We start from the raw sequence: 21272 nt of genomic DNA on the forward strand, positions 1-21272 counted from the left end.
TTCAATAGAAGCCACGCATTATATTAATCAGTGACCACTCTGCAATGGTCCATCCAACAATACAGGCTTTTGGCTTAGTGTCCTTGTTGAATGAATTCTCAGCTACGTTTCCTTGTTACTTGCCTTTAATGATTTATATGCCCAATTGATAAATGGCAAAATACCCAGTGGGAAATTTCTTTTTGAAGAATATCCAGCACCTTGTCCTTTACCATACAGACCGTAACAGAAAAGAAACATTGGAGTTGGGTTGTGGTGGGATTATTCTGGGATCCAGTTTGTTCTGCTGACAGAGCACCATCCTTCTGTTCTTCGCCCTCTCTGGCGGTCTCATTTCCTTTCTTTTTTTTCCTTTTTCCTCTCCTTTCTATAGGAAATGATGTTCTTTACATTGGTCCTGTCAAAGGTGAGTTTTCTCTATGCCTCTGTGTCTCTGCTCCTGTCTTCACCCCTTTGTTTTCCCACCTTCTTGTATATTATATGCTGGCTCATGTAGCATGCCGGATATGACTTGTGTCGTGATTGTTTTGTACAAAGAATTTTTTTTTTTTCACCTTTTCGTCTCTCATTCTCATTTATCTTTAAATTTTTTAGGAAGTATATACTCCAGCCCTGGGTTGTATAGCAAGACCATGACCCCGACATATGATTCTCGTGATGGCAGCCCTCTTTCACCCACTTCGGCATGGTTTGGAGATAGTGCCCTGTCAGAGGGAAACCCTGGCATACTGGCTGTCAGTCAACCAATCACCTCTCCAGATATCCTTGCTAAATTGTACAAACCCCAAACCCTTCTTGACAAAGCCAAAATAAATCAGGGGTAGGTATTAGAAAATGTTAGTAATGTAACTTTTCTTTTAGAATGCATTTACATATAAATATACAGTTAGTATATAGATCTAATTTAATCTTTGTTTCAGTTGGTTGGACTCTTCCCGATCTCTTATGGAACAAGATGTGAAAGAAAATGAGGCTTTACTACTTCGATTTAAGTATCACAGCTTCTTTGACTTAAATCCTAAGGTAATTCATAGAGGAAACTTCAATGTGATTATGGCCTAAATTGGTCAGCTACTATCTGCTCGGCCAATAAATAGAATACCATAGTGGGGGTTCTGTATGGTAGAAACAGTACCACTTACTTTGTATTTGTCTTGCTTGGGACTGGTTTTGGTTTATTTGATATTACTTTTTTTTGCCCCAGAAACTCCTCTTTCTTATTGTCAGGAAATTACAAGGCTACTAATAAACAATTATTTTAGACACCAACAATCACAAACTAGTAACTAGTCCCTCCTTCCCGTAATAGACACATTTTGGTGAACACAACTGCTCTTGATCACTGTGGCAAATGTAGTGAACCATTATTAAAGGTTGTAAAGATCTCTGAATATAATTAGTCATAAAAGCCATGACAATGAAGGATCTTCACTAAAATCAGATCATTTGAGTGCAGTCTATCTCACCAATTATTTTTTTTTTTCTGGGCACAGGCCCATAGAAAGTAATGAGACTTTGTGTTCGCCATCACATTGCCTATTACACATTTGTGTGCATGAGTCCTTATTCTCTGAGTGGTTCTCAACCCGTTGCTCACATGTGAATGTGGTCCGACAAACTTGCATTGTGTGCTTGCAGGATTTATCGGGGCGCAACTAGAATCGCTGAACTGAACAGACAAGCTCAGTTCGGTGATTCCATGTTTGGCCTTGTAAATTTTGCATGCACAAAGGAGCAAATTTGTAGGACCAAACTTATCTGAAGGCAAAAGGAGCATCTGGTTGCAACATCAGATTTTACCAGAAAGTTTGCTTTTTTTATACGTTTTTAGAGATTTTATTTTTGTATTCCTGTGTTCTAGTATGACGCCATCCGCATCAACCAGCTTTTTGAACAAGCAAAATGGTCCATCCTGCTAGAGGAGATTGAGTGTACGGAAGAAGAGATGATGATGTTTGCTGCTCTGCAGGTGGGTGAAGGTTGGCTGGTCTAATATGTTGTCTTACTAAATCCCCACCACCCTTTTTTTTTTTTTTTAATAACACTTTTCGTAAGCAAGTGAGTTTCTTGTTTTTGGGAAGGTACATGAAATGTCTGTGTACACAAGCCCTCTGAACTGCTCCTGGCAGGGAGTGCACAGCACATCTGAGAACTAGTCTTGGGATTGATATGCTTCTTACATCTTTGCTGAGTTGTGCAGATCTTAAAAACTGTACGCTTCACATTTTCTGTTTTTGTAACTCATGGACTTTTCCTTTTGTTCGCTTTCTATTTTTAGCGTAAAGATTTTTTTGTTTTGACACAGATATTTTGTATCTGGTCTTCTGTTTCCCTGCCGGAAAATTTGCATAGTGTGAGATGTCTATTGACCAGAAATAAACCAAAAACAGATCAGCCTTCATGTAGTTGCAACAGGGAACTGAGATATTTACAGGACCAGGAAAACCTTAGAGCCTTGTGACATATATTAAAAAAGTGTTCCCAAATAATTTAAAGGTAGTTAACATGATCCCCCACAAGTATACACGGCATTGTGTAGGGCAATTCCACCTTCCAGACAGTTTGTGTTTCCCAGTGACTTGTTTCTATACAATGCAGAAAGGCTGCGCAATTTACGGCTGTAATTCTGAGAGAAACGGAAACCAGTTTGGTGTCTGTAGAAGCTTTGCTGCAGTAGAGGGAGGGATGTACAATTCGGCACGGGAATCCACAGAGGGAATTTTATTTAGATTTTACTTACTGGGGCAATCTGGAAACTGATAGCATTAATACTATTGGTTGCTTACAAAAAAATTAAAAATGGTTGTTGCATCTTGGTCTACTCATCAAATATCTAACGATTGGACAGGATTTACAAATATTTTTCTGGATTGAGTGACACAAAGCTGGTGTTGTCACACCACATTATATGAACTGGATTAAGTATGCTATCACAATGCTGGTGATGTCACACCACACTTGTTGAAATCATACCATGGCTTTGATCCTAGAATCACTGTGGTGGAGGCCATAGGTATAGGTGATTTCATAAAAGGTATTAATCTCGTCAAGCAACCCTTTCAATATGTATTAAGAACTCGTGTACACTTCCATTTATACTCTAAAACGGCCACCACAAGTGTGTTTTTTTGGGGGGGTCAGACCGCAACATTAAAAATTGAATGTTGAAGTCTATGTCGTCATCAAAGTTTGTTTTTTGGCAGGTACGGCTTGCTTACAGTGGCATACGGGTAATGTATGCGACAAACCTACGACCATTTTTACAGCCGCAAAAAGTAGTCCAAAAATTAGGTCTATACGAAGGTATATGGTCACTAGAGAAAACTTTCTCTGACTGGGCCTTGCAAAAAGCAGATGAGATTTTGCATCCAGGCACCAGGAATGTCTATGCATTGCATAGACGACTACTAATCTGTATGCAATCATTAGCAGTTGCCATTACCATTAGGGTGATCACAGAAGATCAGCAGGATTTCGGATATGGGTAAACAAAAAACTAACTTTACATAATTAAACCTATCGGAATGAAATGTAATGGGTAGTCTCCGTTCTGTGAGCTCACAGTACTGTTCACCTGCTAAAAATACAGATTGTAAAAACAGAGTTGTGACTGGTCCTTGGAGTGGAGACATTACATCTGATCTGGGAAAGCGCTTGCATTTCCTGTTGTCGTTTTCTCTCGATGTGAAATGGGATCTGTTTTTCTTGCACAGCTGCTGGAGCGGTTAGATCGCCCTTCTCTATTTATAAGTGGTATGGGAGGGTGGAGTCGCTTCCTTACATCTCTCAACCCTAATTCCATGAAATTAGCCCTGCACAGCGGACATCCTATAAGTACTCATTAATGTCTTGAGCTGTGAATGACCCAAAGCTTGTAACAGAGGGTGGAGCATTCTCTGATCTGTGATTCAGACTTGTAGAGCTCAGATATCCGTATTTCTAGTTCCTCCCAGCGTCTGGGAATGTAATCCGCTTACCAAGTGCAATGCTATATGGCCTTCAATGCCGTCAGCCATAGTGCTGATTCACAGAGTTTCATTAATGGTCTCTTTTTGCTCTGTGTGATATCTGATATTATGACTCGAACTCAGCTAGTGTGTAAACTCAGACACGTAGGATGGCTCCCAGACTCCAGAGTGGATTGTGCGATTATATTTTATATTGGTAAACCAGAAAGTATGTCAGCACAACATGACCATAAAATTCTACAGCTCCCAGACCAAAGGACATGACAAAATGCATACACCTATGCATAAAGTACTAATATTCCCAATATTGTGTCATCCTCTCTGTATCTGTTCTCTTTTCCAATATGTCTTTCATGTGGTGTTTTTGGAGTATTGAGCGTGTTCCTCACACTTCACGCCCACCTTCTGCTAAGGATCTAGTGGGAATGTCTTCTCCTTCAGGGTAGATGGGAGATTATTCCTGTGGATTCTCTAATATTCTTTAGCCAGTAGGAGGTTAGAATCTGTAGAACATCTGTAGCTGGGTTGTTTCTGTCAGGAATAGAGCTGCTGACACAGAAAAATAATGTTTTTGTAGGTTATGTTGGGAGGGTATAGATCTCTAGAATCCCTCATATGACACCACAAACTTCAAGGTCTCTTGGCCCGTCTTTGGTCTCCATGCTTTCGTTATATATCATAAAAACCCAGCACTACGTTGAAATGACCAGCACATGCTCTTTGCACTTGTGAGGCTCACATGGAATTATATTGGACAGCCTCATTCTTAAGTATACTTTTTTTTTTTTTTCTTTCCAGTATCATATTAACAAACTGTCCATGATGTCAACAGAGAATCATTATAACAACAGTGATAAAGAAATTGATGAGGTTGATGCTGCTCTGTCCGATCTGGAGATCACTCTAGAGGGAGGCAAGACCTCAACAATTTTGGTAAGTCTTTTATTGACATTGCATAGAGAGAACTGTAAGCTTGGATATGCCCTTGCTACGAGATTGATGGGGTGTGCTTCGGGTACCCCAATAAATTTATTCAAAATGTCAGCGTTTTATAAGATTGGTTAAATATGGCAACTTTCTTCCAGACAACCTCCTATACGTGGGTTGACAATGGTATTGTACCTCGGCTCAACTGAGGTGAAGCTAGCTGAGCTGCATTGCCAGCCACAATCCATGGACAAAAATGGCACGGTCTTTGAAAATATAGAGGGGCAGATTTTTAAAGTGTCCTAAGGTTAGACAGTGCAGTGTTAGACTAAACAGATTTATCCTGCACCAGATTAATAGAAGTGTCTGATGCTGGATGATAAATCTGCCCTAGTATTAGACTATCTAGTCGTACTCTGCACGTCCTTTTAGCAGTATTTCTAGTGCACACCTTTTTGGTGCAAGGTCACTCCCTCTTCTTAGGCCATGCCCCTTTTCTCGAGCTAGTCGTAGGAGAACCTGAAAACTGTCTAAAATCCTTTATAAATGTGGTGCACACAGTTTTTTTTAATACCAACTAGGACAGAATACTGTCATGGACAGCTTAATAAATCTCCCCCAGAGAGTTTTTCTAATTGCCGACAATCCCAAGCTCTTCATCTTCATTTTCAGGAATGTGGGTGGGGTGCCAATGGATGTATATGCCAAAACATTATGATTAGTGATGGTCCAATTATAAACCAACATTTATTAGAAACCACACATGACTTTTGATTTGAAATTTAAACGATCTTCACTTGTTCACGATTTGCAACCTACTCATTTTGGAATTGCTAGCTTAGCATCTACGTAACATCCTACAAAGCTGTCACAATTCAAAGTAAAATAAGTGGAGGTGTCCTATTGATGTTTTACTATATCCAGCACCATGCTTGGCACAGTCCTGCCAGTTCTGCCAGTCTTTTATTCTTAATGTTCCTCACAGAGGCAGATTACTCTATTCTGTCCATACAGTTCCATGTGTCAGGATGCTGCTGACAGAGATGTCTTTCTAAACAATAAGCTAATGAATGTTAAAGGTCACATTCTCATAAAGACGGCATGTTCTGCCAGATTATTAGTTTAAAGCCGCAGTCCCTTCCTAAAACATTCACCCTTCCTCTTATACTTACAAACAAAGCAATGCTTTGCTGTAAAGATGGTGGATTTTATTTCCCTTCCTTCCCATGCCCTCACAACCCTGCCCAGTAATCCCATAACGCTATGGGATAACGCAAGATTGTCATCTAAATTATTTCCTATCTATATAGTATAAGGCTACACAATAAAAAGTTCCTAATCTCATCCTATTTTAACATAAAACACAACACCTTTGGGTCCTGCCTCCAACTACTTGTTGACTGTCAAGAAAAGCAGCGGCCACTACAACTACTACGCTACTGTATTGATAACATTTTGTAATTTCATCCCTTTTAGGGTGACATCACCTCCATTCCAGAACTTACAGACAACTTAAAAATCTTCAAGTAAGTACATTTGTATTGCAATAATTAACCACCATGCCTTGTTTTTTAGAGGGCGAGCCAAACTTTTGGAGCTGCTATCTTCTGCCCAATGTATATTGGGCACAATGGGTGTATTGGCAGGCACGTACAGTAATACTCCAGCTAAACTCCACTAATATTGGACGCACACTGCCTTCATGTCCGACAACTGATGAGCATGTGATATGCAGGCAGACCCCGGGTTATACGTACAGGATAGGTTATTTAGGTTTGTTCATAAGTTGAATTTGTATGTAAGTCGGAAATGTGTATTTTATGATTGTAGCTCCAGACAAATTTTATTTTCTGTCCGAGTGGCAATTGGATTTTTAAAATTTTCAGCTGTAATGGGACCAAGGATTATTAATAAAACTGCATTACAGACCCCTTAGCTGATCATTGCAGTCTGGGACTAAAGGCAGAGAGGTCCGTCGTAACTAGGAGTTGTCTGTAAGTCCAGTGTCCTTAAATGGGGGACCGCCTGTTTGTGACTTCTACACTGAAGCCAACCTGAGAGAGACTAGTTACTGGGATGAAATAAAGGCTTTTGTCTTGAGTATCTTGTAATAGGATTTCCAAGACAGGGAAGCAGCACTCCATAGGGTTAAATTTTTTATTCACATGTGGACAAGTGCCCTTGTCCACATGTGAATAAAGAATTGAACCCTATGGAGTGCTGCTTCCCAGACTTGGATATCCTGGTAACTCTGAGGTTTGAGTCGGACCTTGGTAGTCTACACCCGCATTGGATTATAATCCTTCCATATACACTGTGCCACCCTTTACTTTCTGAGTATCTTGTAATAGATGTATCCGCTTAGTCTTTCTTCTACATGGTTTTTAATTGTAATGTATTTTCCATTGGCTTGGTTTATGGGAAGTAAAAATTTGGAAATTACAGTGACACCTGTGCTGGACACATCCCTTTAAAAAAAAAAAATAGAAGATGGTCCCCTGCCCGTGTTGTGTTTGTGCTTGAATGAAAACCTGTTGCAGGGAATGTTGGCACATCAGAAATGACACTATCTTGGTCTTCATGATCTCTCAAAGTGCTATTTGTGTTCCCGACATAAGAGATTCTTAAAGGTCAGGACACTGGAGACCCCCCTGAGCACAGGGAGGTACAATAGTAGAGCTGTCAAAATAGGGGGTGGCAGTAACCCAATCTGCTCTTCCTTTGCAAATGCTGAAATGTCAAGCCCCAAAGGCACCACTTCCAAAAGCCGCGCAGAGCAGCTCTATTTATAGGACTGTGTTCATTAACTCCCAATCTCTTTCTCCGCTTATCCAATTGAAGTTTGGAAGGATTCCAGAGCTGCCTGGGCAGAATCCGCACAAAGATCTCAATGCCGAACACATGGCCATCGAGGCGGAGGGATGATCTCTTTTTAATTTATTGCAGAAATAAAAACAAATATGAAGAGTACATGAAATCCACATTGTTTTTAAAAAATTATCGGATTTTGCCAAAAACATTCAATTGAAGATCCAATTTCCGTTTAGTTGGCGGCATGGAAGTGATATTCTGGAACGAAGGTGTTTGGTTCAGGATGATATGTAGTAAGAAAGAATGTATGCTTCTCTGCAATACTCCCATATAATGTGTACAGGCAGTTCCCGGGTTACAGGAGAAGATGCGTTCTTTAGGTTTGTTCTTAAGTTGAATTTGTATGCAAGTTAGAACTGTATGTTTTATAATTGTAACTCCAGCCAAAATTTTTTTGGTCTCTGTGACAATTGGATGTTAAAAATATTGGATTGTCATAAGTACCAGGATTAACACTAAATCTTAATTACAGACACCTGTAACTGTTACATCTGTTTATTATGGCCGAGGGCTAAAGTACAGTAGATTATCAAAATGTGGAGGTCTGTTTGTAACTAGGGGGTCGTCTGTAAGTCAGGTGTTCTTAAGTAGTAAATTGTGCATTTGAACAGACAGCAAGATTTCTGCTTGCTGTCCCTAAATAACAGTCATTGTTCACTTTTAATTGATAAAAATGGTCTGGTCTTGTGATGATTATTCATGTGATTGTCTTTGATAATTGCATGAATTGTAATGAGGGCTGACAATATATAGTACATGCATACAGAAAGACTCGCCATACATGCAGTGGAAGTCACGTCGCAGGACATACTGACTCTATGTGATTTATTTCTGCACGGTGCCTCAGAGGTCACATGGGTGTATGAGAAATATTGGATCACTTGATGTATCGTTGAACTGGACCCTGAGAAATCGGGTCATCAGCTGACAAAAGGCTATCCACTGCTGATGACCATCTGATGCTCCATGCTCGTGACATAAGGAGATTTTATGTAGAAAGATAAATGTTTGTCCTTTTTTTTTTTTTTTTTTTTTTTTTTTTTTTTTTCCTTGACTAAATAGGCCCAAGAAACTGACTCTCAAAGGCTACAAGCAGTATTGGTGCACATTCAAAGACACTTCCATATCCTGCTACAAGAGTAAAGAAGAAGCAAATGGAACCCCCGCCCACCAAATGAACTTGAGAGGTAATTTAAGAAAAGCATAACTGTCCGAATTTCATTATATTCTTCTTCATAGGAGCAGTATTAAAGTAGTTATATTCTTCTCCATATGGGGCAGTATGATTGCAGTGATATTCTTGTACATAGGGGGTAGTAGTATAATAGTTATATTTCTGTACGTAAAGGGCTGTATTATAATAGTTATATTCTTGTACATAGGGGGCAGTATTATAGTAGTTATATTCTTGTACATAGGGAGCAGTATTATAGTAGTTATATTCTTGTACATAGGGAGCAGTATTATAGTAGTTGTATTCTTGTACATTGGGGGCAGTATTATTGTAGTTATATTCTTGTACATAGGGGTCAGTATTATAGCAGTTATATTCTTGTACATAGGGGGCAGTATTATAGCAGTTATATTCTTGTACATAGGGGGCAGTATTATAGCAGTTATATTCTTGTACATAGGGGGCAGTATTATTGTAGTTATATTCTTGTACATTGGGGGTAGTAGTATAATAGTTATATTTCCGTACGTAAAAAGGCTGTATTATTGTAGAGAGATTCTTGTACACAGGTTTAGTATATAATAGTTTTATTATTGTACATAGGAGGTATATTCTTGTACATAGGCGGTAGTACTGTAGAAGTTGTATTAGATACTGGGGTCTAAATTATAGTATTTGTATTCTTGTACGAGAAGGGCATTATTATAGTAATGGTATTCTTGTACACAGGAGCAGTATTCAAGTAATTATAGTCTTCACCAGTAGGGGGACAGTATATAACAATACAAATTCTACTATAAAGGGTGGGGGGTATTATAGTATTTATATTCTGGTGCCTTGGGGGCAGGATTGAATCCGTTACATGCTTATAAATTTGAGCAGTATTTTAGTAATTCTATTCTTGGTCACAGGGGCGGTTTTAAAGTAGTTCTATTCTTGTCCTTAGGAATATTTTTATTTATTTTATTTGTAGGTGCTAGTATTCTTGTAGCTAATGTTGGTGAATTACAATCTAGAATATCCTGGGGCACTGAAAGTGCAGGTTTAATTGTCCAGTCACTAGCTAACCTGTATGGCTGTGCAGTAAACACACTGGCTGCCAAATGATGTCAGGCCACAGTCATGACAGATGGTGCCAAGAATACCTTTTTGGGTACATTGACCTGCTCCAAAAGCGGGTGACTGAGCGTTATGGAATGCTGTTCCTCAGTGATGTGAGTGGAGCAACGTTCTGTCACTTTAAGATGTGAAGTGACTTTTGAGACCTGAAATATGTGAAGTGATTTTTAGGAGAAACACAATGTAGAAACCTGCTTTGGGGATCTGACCATATATTGAAATAGGTAGTGATTTAAATTGATCCTTGTTTGTCTATGATAGCAATGTCCCAGACTGCTTATTCTAGTGAGGCTAAACGATTGTTCAGATGCAAATAATTATTATGGCATCTGTGATGTTCCATCTCTGAGCCATATTTTAATATGAATGTTCTCTTTGAGAACTTAGGGCAATAAAATGTACCAATTCTTCCTGTTTTCCAGGCTGTGAAGTAACTCCAGATGTTAACATATCTGGGCAGAAGTTTATCATTAAGCTCCTCATACCAGTCGCTGAAGGAATGAACGAAATCTGGCTCCGGTGTGAAAGTGTAAGATATGGCAATACATACTGCAACATTTATATTATCACTAATTCTGATATGTCCTTGGGATCCAGTAATTATACTACATCTGCCCCAACCCAAAGGAGAGTATTCTGAGAGTTAACTTTAAGTTGTCTAAATTACCATGCATTGGTCAACTAAACCATACATACAGTTGCCAAAATACCATTGTCACACATTGCTACCGTTAACACACACTATAAAAGTACAGAACTTTGTGGGGCCAGGCGTTACACCACAAAAGACTCGCACCCCTGTGTTCATCCGTGATTTTCTTATTCAGGAATCGGTTTCATTGCACTTTATGTCCCAAATATATTCTTTAGGGTTAGCATTAGGGCTCCTATGTTTCTGCATTTTATTGGTAAAGAATAGTTTGATACCAAATAATATCTATATTATTAGGGTTGTCAATATTAGTCCCCTGTAGAGATCCAGGGCAAAAACCTACAGAACTGTATGGGTTTAATTCTTTGTAATAAATATATATATTACTCTTGCAGGAGAAGCAATATGCTCACTGGATGGCAGCATGCAGATTGGCATCTAAGGGCAAGACCATGGCAGACAGTTCCTACAACCTAGAAGTGCAAAATATCTTGTCTTTTCTGAAAATGCAGCATTTGAACCCTGATCCCCAGTTCATTCCAGACCAAGTCAATTCCGACATCAACCCAGAATGTGTTGTTTCACCCCGGTATTTGAAGAAATACAAGAATAAGCAGGTAACCGAGGCGTTTTGGTGTAACTCGGACACTGCTTTACGCATGAGGCTTAAGCGCAAAGCAGCAGTTTGATAAGGAGCAGCAGCAAGGGTTAATGACATAGTTGCTGCATCCGGGAAGTGGCTCTGGTTTGTGGTGGCAGAGGTCAGATGGGACGTTTCAGTCCCACAGAATCTCAGGACACCAGGCATCAGTATAAAGCAGGATGTGCTGTGCCAGGGGAATGTGTGGAATGCAGATACACATATCAGCTGGCTGCTCAGCATGGAGACAATCAGGACATCATTTCAACAGCTTTTCACTGTGTATATCTATAGAAAAAAGCAGTGGTGGTCTGAGCTACTCTAGAGTGGAAGATCATGCCTGTCATGTGCTTGTTGGATTGTTGTAATTTTGTGGGTTTACTGACCACCACGGTAAATCATTATAGTATTCCATCTTTCCAACACCTGCTTTTGCGTACCTGGGCACCTGGCTGTGAAGAAACACAATGAAGGCATCCACCTGTTGGTTGTGCCCGTACCCTCCACCATATTACACAACCTCCTCAAACTTCTCACTTTGCTTGCATTCACTTTTGCTTTTGTTTGTCCTTTTTAGTAATAGCAGATTATTCTTTTTTTATTTTGATTTTTTTTTTCTTATTTGGCTTAAAATCCATATTCACTCTTTTTGTTTTATCTCCATATTCCTCCTTATCCTATTATCTTCCATTTCTCGGCATTGCCACCTGCAGCCTGGCTATGTAAGAGACTTGGTAAGTTCCAAGCAGAAGTAGTCTTGTGTACCCTTGGCAAATTTCTACTTGTCATGCTGACTTTTTTTCTCCATTTTTTATAATAGATGCATCATTCTAACCAAACGTTTTATCTAATTCTATAATTTGTGATATAATTACTATGCTATTTTTTTTGTTTCTAAATTTGTTGTTTGATAGAAAGTGACAATATAGTAAGCATGTGTTAATAATCATAAGTATACACATACATATATGGAACGCATACGTACAGATAGTTTGTGACCTTTTGTACCTGGCATGAGGCTGACATTTGTATTTTGACATGTATTTTGTGGAGGAGGCTAAATCAGAAAATAATTTGGTGGATTTTCTGAAAATGTACCTAGAACTTTGAGTTCTGCTCCTGCCTTCAGTACCTGCACAAGGTATTATTCAATGAATCAGCTGTGACTTGAGTGTTCCTTTTAAAGGACATCGAACGCCACATTTAGGGGTGGTAGACTGTCAACAAATGTATGCCAGGAGGACTCCCAATTAACACAATTAACCCTAAGGTAACAAGCATGTATTTTATGACAGTTCACCACCCCTAATTGTGGTTGTAGAAGTCCTTGAACTATGAAACTTTTTATATGATCCAGAAATGTGTGAGTTGCCATAATATAATGGCATAATACGTTTTGACATTATTTGTCACAAAATATTCCTGAAGAACTGTGTATTTTTGACATATCTTGAATTTCAAGTGATTTGCAGTACAGGCAGTCCCCGGGTTATATAAAAGATATGAACAAATCTGCAGAACCTAAGTTGAATTTGTATGCAAGTTAGAACTATATACTTTATAATTGTCAAAAGTTGGGTTGGTGTAAGAACCAGGATTAACAATAAAGCTTAATGACAGACACCTTTGATAACTGTTATAGCTGTTTATTGTTGCCAGAGTCTAAAGTACAGTAAATTACCAATTACCAGGGGTCCGTTTGTAACTAGGAGTCATTTGCAAGTCTGGTGTTCTGAAGTAGGGGACCGCCTGTATTTTTTGTGTAATAGCCTCTTTTGTCTGACCAGTAGCAATAATGTTTGACTGCCCTTTCAGGTTATTCGAAGTACAGTAATAATTGTATTGATATTACACTTTGACTGAGCAGTGAATTAGTTGTAGTTATGGTAGTAATTAGAAGTGGCCATTGCTATTTCAGAGTCACAAGCTTCACTTGATGTATGATTTGTTCACGAGCGAGCCGCTCATTGCTGGAATGCTTGTCATCTGCTAGTAAAGGGAAGGATGTAATGATCCGATTATGTGATTGGAATGTGCTTATTAGTCACTTGTATGCACACATTCACTGGATAGGCGCGAAGTCTAGCAGCCTCTGGCGCAAGGCAGGTATTAGGGCACCAGGCAATGGCCTAATGCTTTCTAGAGACTGCTAGCACCTGCAATAGGAGTAATGCCATTATTTATGCCATACGCCCCTGTTTTTTTAAGAAAATGGAGTTGAAATCTGATGTAGTAAAATCTGATGTCCTGGTTCAGCCTCATAGAATACTGTATATAATATGAGTCTATGTATAACAATTGATCTCTGTGCATCAGTACAATAATTCTGCTTATATAGCCGTCTCCTGATGGTCATGACTCTAATCATTGACAGGAGCTCCAGTTGGTTTCTAATTCTAATTTACTAAATGAGTTTGGCATGAATTTCACCGACAACTCAAACATGGATACACAGGAGGATTCCTATTTATCCAGCATCTATTAATCTAATCTGAGAATGCAGCATGTGTTTGTAACACAGAACTGTGAATATACAAGGGGCAGATTTTGTGTAAACCCTTTTTATGCTTTACATTTTTACTTCAAGGGGGGATTTCTAGGATAGGCAATCAGTATAAGATTGGTTGGGGTCCAACACCTATAACTATCACTGATGTGGTGGAAAGGGACTGCAAACAAGTCATGTAATAAATGGAAGTGACCGCAGAGACCTGTGAACTGGCGCTTATAGAAGGGTGCTGACCCCCACTCATCTGCATGGGTGTAACTTGAGGGGATGAAGAGGGTGCAGTTGCAACTGTGCCCAAGAGGCTTAGATGGCCCAGAAGGTGCCACTTTCTCATATGGGAAGACTAGTACATTAAACCGTTCATTAGTTAGGTGGGCACAGAATTTGCTCGGGGGTCCATCAGCTGCAAGTTATAACACAGGTAATCTGATTTTAATGTTCTTCCCTGAGAATGGGGGATCATTGTAGAAACCCTAGAATGCTTTCTTCTAAGTGAGTTCCACGAAGTTTCCTATAACTATTTTGTATACCAGAACATTTCAAGCACCCATCAGATCCCATTGCTGAATTATAGGGGGTGTGAGTTTCATCTATGTACAGTGTGTATATTAAACATTGTGACTAAGTACTAGAGTGATCTGTGCTGTTGCTTAGGGTGAGACATTGGCCAGGCTTTGGGGGATTCTTAATCTTGGTTTCATCAGGTTTCCTTCATGGAGTGCAGTATTTTACCGGACAAAGGATAGGTTACTGCTCTATCTTTTCTGGTTATCCTCATGGAATCTGCAGCAGTGGAGCATATGTAGCTGCAGAGCATAGCAAGACCAGATACATGTGTTCTGTGCTACTGAGGGGAAGATTTACTTGTATTGAAGCATCTCTTCATCCATTGACAGCCAGCAGATATCTTGAAAATTTTGAATCATTGATCAATTGGGGGGGATTTAGCATTCGGCAGCTCCTTGGGACAGTTCTATGTGAGTCTTTGGGTCTCGGCTGCTCATCAGATTCATTAAAGTGGTTTTGGCCCTTTAATAAATGTTCTTATGCTTTATATGTGTTTGGTATTTGTCTTTCAAAAAGGCGCAAAATAAATGAAAAAAGCCCAATGCAACTTTTTTACGCCAAAATGATAAATCTTCCCCTTTGTGCCTATTAGAATGTAAATGCTTAATACATTTCAGATGGCGATATTTTGTTTAATGGCCGTTTTCGGTTTTTTTGGTGTCAGATTACAGCCCGTATTCTGGAAGCACATCAGAATGTTGCTCAAATGAGCCTAATAGAAGCCAAGATGCGGTTTATTCAAGCGTGGCAGTCATTACCTGAATTTGGTATCACCCATTTTCTTGCCAGGTAGGTGTAAATTACTGGTTTGTTGCCTTGCCTTGTGGTAGAAGCAGCACCTATACCAAGTTTTGGATTCCTCCCCGTGTCCCACTACCACTCGGCTTTCCTATATAATAATGCAGATTGTTGTCCTTATCAGGTTCCAAGGTGGAAAGAAGGAGGAGCTGATTGGCATTGCCTATAATCGGCTCATCAGGATGGACGCCAACACTGGAGATGCCATTAAAACATGGAGGTTTAGTAACATGAAGCAATGGAACGTCAACTGGGAAATCAAGATGGTGAGATGGGTGTATCATGTGTTTATTAGGCTTAAAGGAAACCTGTCACCATGAAGACGCAGTATGTTATTGTTTTAAAAAGTTCTACGTATTCTTTTCACATAAAACCATATATCAATCTGCTCAGCTGCCTCTTGCTCTATAACATGCTCACAGCAGATAGGCTCTCTTTAAAGGGGTTTTTCATCTCGTACATTAAAGCTTAATGCATAAGAAATAACATAAATGTTTTTGTTGGAGGTCCTACCTCTGGAATAGGAAGTTGGCTGTTCATGCAGGGTTCTCTCCACATGATTTCTATAGGTGCATTAGGAAACGCCTGAAAAAGTGTGTTTTGTATTCTATTAGGTATAATAGCCGTCTTGTCGATTTTTAAAAACTACTTTTATCTTTATGTTAATGTTTCTGAACTGCTCCGGCATCACGGACCCCATAGCACTTCTAACCCGCCTGATGCCGGTTGTCATCGGGAGGGGAAGGATAGATGAGGAAGTGGGCAGGTAAAAAGTGCTATGGGGAGTGGGTTGCCGGAGCACTTCAGGGACATTGGCATAAAGATAAAAGTAATTTTTATAAAGGACGAGAGTAAAGGTAGTGGGGCATTGCCTGCTGTCTAGAGATGAGTGGACTCAAACTTTGCGTGCATTCAGTGCATTATGAACCAAACATGCCTTGAGAATGCTGTAGGTACACTGATGCAGAAACATATCTTGTTTCATCCCCTTGCTGAGTGGTTTTGCTGAAAAAACTATTATAAAATTATGATAATGAGGCTCTCTTGCTTCTGTACCTGGCTCCAGCGCATCTTCTCTTACATTAAGGCAGAATTCACACAACCGTAGTGGGGTTTATGTACAGCCAGGGCCGGCGCTATGGGTAGGCAAAGGTGGCAATTGCCCAGGGCCCCCAGGGAGAAAGAGGAGAATCTCTTCTTTCAAATGAATCTTGAATTGTGTTTCTAGGTGCTATGGATCCAGAGATATTCAGGTTTAAAGTGAGAATATCAGGTGCCATTTTTATATATAAATATCACTTCCGACGGCAGTTTAACAGTTAATATCTCCGTTTTTCTGCATTTTAGAAACACAAATTTAGATTCATATAAAAGAGGAGACTCTCTTCTTTCATAGGAAAAAAGAAGTGAGGTTCTATGAGTCACAGAACCAGAGATACAGCCCCCTGAAGTGTCTCCCCCATCTCCAGATTCTTAGCCATCAGGCTGCAAGGAGCATTAGCTGCACACAGGAGCTGCTGCACCTCACAGATAATGGAAATATTCACTTTATATGTTACTACATTTTGAGAAGAGATAATATCAACTAATATTCATGTTTTTAACCCTTCTCTATGCAAATCAAAGAACACACTTTGGGCCACATGTATCAATCGTTTTTTTCTGTTGTTTTTGCGCCTTTTCATTCAGGCGCACCATTTTTTGTGCCATTTTTGTGACTAAATGTGACTAAATGCTAGCTGCGCAGCAAAAAATAACCAGCTTTCCCTCATTTATCCTAGCAATCCAGATGTTTTGATGCGCCTAATGATATTCATCACTTGCGACTTTTCATTTAGGCGCAAAAACGGGCGCAAAAACACTCCAGCCCGAAGGTGGCGTTATCTGAGAAGAAAGCACTGAGCCCCTTTGCAGAACTAGCTCATTTCTAGCAGCAGAGCTCAGCCAGACACTGCAGACACTAGTACAGATCATACAGACATGAAATAATCTGCAGATACTAGTACAGATAATACAGTCATTAGATACTCTGCAGACAGGAGCTGCAGACTCTATTTACACTTCATCACCTTCTATTTACAAAACATTCTGCAGAATCCTGAGCTCAAAGCAAGAGAGAAGAGAACGTTACAGAATGTTGCACATAGTACTGACAAGTGTCCCCCATGTAATTCTACACAGTGTCACCAGTGTTTCTGAGGGGGATACTGTGCAGAATTACAGGGGTCAGCAGGAGATCAGCACTGGGGGATCCCCTCCAGGAGAAGCCCCTGCTGAGGAGGTCACTGGGTGCAGGGTGCTGGGTGCTGCTGTGAGTGTTATCTCCATTCTGGGCTGTGGGAGAAGCAGAGAGGAGCTTGTAGCAGGATCACATGTAAGTGCCTGAATCTAACATTACGCCGAAACTGCGCCAAAATTGCGCCTATACTGTGTTAAAGTAAAGTGATTAATAAGAGGCAGAAAATATACTTATCACAGATGGTTGTGCTAATTCTGTAAAAGCTTGTGATAATTCTTGAAAACAGTGCACCAGAATTTAGGCGCAGCTACTACACCTATGCGCACAAAAGTGATAAATGTGGCCCATTCTCTCTTATTCCCTTTTATTTTGTGATAGTTATTTTTTGTTGGGAAAATTGACTGATACGATGAACATTCAATCCTCTTCGCCTAATGTGACTACACCGTGACCAGAACATGTCCATAAAGTTATATGTAACACCAAAAACACACACATGTCCTGGTATAAAGTTTTTATTTCCCATCATCCTCCATTATTTACACCTATGTTATGACGTTCTCACTCTCATTCTTATGAAGCGCGGAGGGTTCTGTTATTGTGATAATACAATGGCGACATCTAAACGTGACTTTTATTATCTCATTAGCTTGGTTTATGGATATATAGTTATTTATTTGGGTTACCATTGTGTAAGGAACAGACAATGATAGATCTGTGTGAATTTTCTGCAGTTCCCTTTGCTGCTTATTTTGGTGAATATATTGGTGTGGGGTCTGTCTGTTCTACTCACTTCTTACTTTTTTAGGAAAGTAGATTTTCTTTATATAAGTATTCTGGATTTGTACATATTTTAGAGGAAATTTTGAATGTTAATTGCCAAATGCATCGCCTGGTTGTCTGCTTTCAAAATTCTATAGGTTTTATGTCGCCTTTACTTTTTATTCTGTTTTATTGATATATTTTGTAGGTTGTGACTGTCTAAAAATGTCTAGCTGAAAAGCAGATATCTAGTTATTACAGTTAGTGATATTATGTGGATTTATTCATGTGAACATATCAATAGGGCACATTTGTGAACTCTACAAATGTCCATGTATTACATTTAGGAGATGTGAAGGTAAATATTTTCTGTTTGGATCAAATTTTTTACCATCAAAGTCAAATTTTAAGTATTTTTAATAAAATGTTTCAATTTGAATCAAAATTGCATGAAGGCGCCTATGTCTATAAAATCTTTGATGCAATTTTGAAAATGGGGCAAGTGTCTGCTTTCAGAAAATATCGGTCCCCCTCCCCAAATTTTTTGGAGTGTGGGAGGAAACCGGAGGACCCGGAGGAAACCCATGCAGACACAGAGAGAACATACAAAATTTTTGCAGATGTTGACCAGCGCTGCAAGGCTGTAGTGCTAATCACGGAGCCACCATGCTGCCCATAAATCTCCCTATCATCTATCTATCTCCTATAAAATTCTCCCATATTACAGTTTGTTTTACCATACTAAAGGGAGCCTCTTACTGACTGTGACTGGTCATAAAATAGTTTTATTTTGGGGCCCCACTTTTAGTTTTGCCCAGGGCCCCACTTTGTCTAGAACCGGCCCTGTGTACAGCCACAAGCTTGTGGCCGTACATATGTCCCACATGGGCTCATGAAGCGGCACCGCACCGCTCCTTGATCAGGGAAATGATAGGACATTTCCTATTTTTCCCATTGTTACAGCGCTGTGCAACGCTATGGAGAGGGAAGGGGTCACCACTCCTCCTCTCCATGGCGCCGAATGTATGCCCGCCCAGCAGGCATATGTTGGTGTGAGTGTAGCCTTAGTATGCAATGCTCCAGAGAATGTTGTAATCGCTAATCAATTGCTGCACCATCACTCAGCTGCTATGTATGAGTGATCGAACTCAGGTTGATCAGTCCTGTCTGGACAGTTCAGGAAGCTCCGTGTAATGTGGCAGACTGAATGCAATCCAGCTTTACCAAGGTCCTGAATGTTATAATAGTTTTTTCAGCAAAGCCACTGAACTCGGGGATTAAACAAGATAAGTTTCAGCATCAGTGTAACTACAGCATTCTCAAGGTATGTTTGGTTTATAATGCATCAAATCAAATGGTAGGTTTCCTTTAAAAAGAAAACTCAGATGGCCTACTCCTCATAAAACTGTAAAGATAAAACCCTGCATACACAACTCAGCTTCATCCAAAAATCTAATTTCAATAAATCCTGCAGAATAGTCTGGAATGTTCCAAGCCCTGGTTGTTGTTGTTGTTGTTTTTTTTTTTTTTTGCATGTGTATTTAGTCAGTAATGGAGTCCTTTTTCCACCCAATAGGTAACAGTGGAGTTTGCAGATGAAATGCGACTCTCCTTCATATGCACAGAAGTCGATTGTAAAGTGGTTCATGAATTTATTGGGGGATACATCTTCCTCTCCACACGGGCCAAGGACCAGAATGAAAGTCTTGATGAAGAGATGTTTTTCAAACTCACAAGCGGATGGGTGTGAGACCTGTGCAGGCCAACAACAAAACCTGAGCATTTTTTCCTATTTTTTTCCCTTTTTTTTTTTCCTAAGTATGCTGCTTAAGAAAAAAATAAGATAAACATAAGCTTGAAATGTATCCACCCTATGAAAATTCTGCATCTAACAAGCTGTGGACACTAACCAAAGCACTTCCATACTACAGTATGTAGCAAGTACCACCTGTTGTTTAAGAAAACATTTACAAAAAATGGTGGAAATTAAAAGGTTTTTTTCCACTTATTTCTGCCAGTGGTTTGAGGGGCCTAACAGCAAAATTAGGATGAAGAAAATGCAAGAATTTAAAGCCATTACCTTAGACAAGTATCAAGGGCTTAGACTGTTACATAATATCAGGTCTACTGCATGCATTTTTGTATTTTGTTTCTCAACAACTTCAGCTTGCGGGTTTTTAACCCTTTTGATGAAACCTTTTTTTTAGCTTGACATCCTGAACAATTTTGTGCTTTTTTTAAAGAACACTGTGGCCTTTAAAGAAAAATGCTACTTTTACACTCTAAACCTGAGATCTGGCAGCCATTTTGTGGTCCAAGTTAGGAGCCACAACAGAACAGGTTCAGCAGTTTGTAGACAAAATGGATGCCAACCTCTTGCCTCAGAATTGCCTCTGTGATCTATATTGGGTTCTGGGCTGCCTCCACTGCATATGGGCTCTTGGTACATATAGCTCAGTTACATTTCTCTGTATGTCTCCTTACAGTCTACACCATATAGTATTAAGTGAAAATGTAGTGTTCACCAGCGTCCTCAGCTAAGATATGCAATGTTTTATGACTATATGAAGTAAAGGTCGAATGAAGTATATGTTAATTCTTTGTTTTTTTGTTTTTTTTGTGTAACTTATGTAAAAAACACAAATTTTATAAAATTGTACAGTGTTTATTTTTTTGTTACCTGCTCACCTATGTTTTTTTGCTTTAGTTCTAGTACTCTGCATATAAGAATGTATTACTTATTGTTATTTTAGCATTAAATATATTTCACTACAACCTTATGTTCTTGGTTATCACTGAAGTGTATATATATATATATGATCCGAGTAAAATTGAGGGAGGGGGGAGTGGGTGTGGGGTGACATTTTTGGATGAGAACATTTTCTCTTGGACTGATAACGAAAAACTATCTATGACAAGAATACAAACAAAACAATTATATCCAGAAACGTAATTTGCTGGCTTTTGGTGCTAATGATTTATACACACAACAAATTGGGGGAGTAGGAGGATCAGGACTTGGGTTGAGTTAAAGGAAATCTACCAT

The 21272-nt window shown here is 39.4% G+C and overlaps 1 protein-coding gene across 5 annotated transcripts in view; it reads left to right on the forward strand.

The window, feature by feature from the left end:
• FERMT2 (FERM domain containing kindlin 2) overlaps positions 1–21006 on the forward strand; it is a 51459-nt gene extending 30453 nt beyond the window's left edge. For 2 of the 5 annotated variants that reach the window (XM_072116146.1, XM_072116145.1), the window contains exons 5-17: positions 374–406; positions 595–820; positions 921–1023; positions 1862–1969; positions 4767–4901; positions 6372–6421; positions 8829–8953; positions 10482–10588; positions 11107–11328; positions 12065–12085; positions 15092–15216; positions 15350–15491; positions 19803–21006. In XM_072116146.1, the coding sequence (XP_071972247.1) occupies positions 374–406; positions 595–820; positions 921–1023; positions 1862–1969; positions 4767–4901; positions 6372–6421; positions 8829–8953; positions 10482–10588; positions 11107–11328; positions 12065–12085; positions 15092–15216; positions 15350–15491; positions 19803–19976 (1571 nt within the window). In that variant the 3' untranslated portion in view covers positions 19977–21006. The remainder of the gene's footprint in view (positions 1–373; positions 407–594; positions 821–920; positions 1024–1861; positions 1970–4766; positions 4902–6371; positions 6422–8828; positions 8954–10481; positions 10589–11106; positions 11329–12064; positions 12086–15091; positions 15217–15349; positions 15492–19802) is intronic. The other 3 variants (XM_072116147.1, XM_072116148.1, XM_072116149.1) reach the window with 3 other exon arrangements.
• The last annotated feature ends 266 nt before the right edge of the window (positions 21007–21272 follow it).

This window comes from Engystomops pustulosus, chromosome 7 (genome assembly GCF_040894005.1).
Source record: "Engystomops pustulosus chromosome 7, aEngPut4.maternal, whole genome shotgun sequence".
NCBI classification, from domain to species: Eukaryota; Metazoa; Chordata; class Amphibia; order Anura; family Leptodactylidae; genus Engystomops; species Engystomops pustulosus.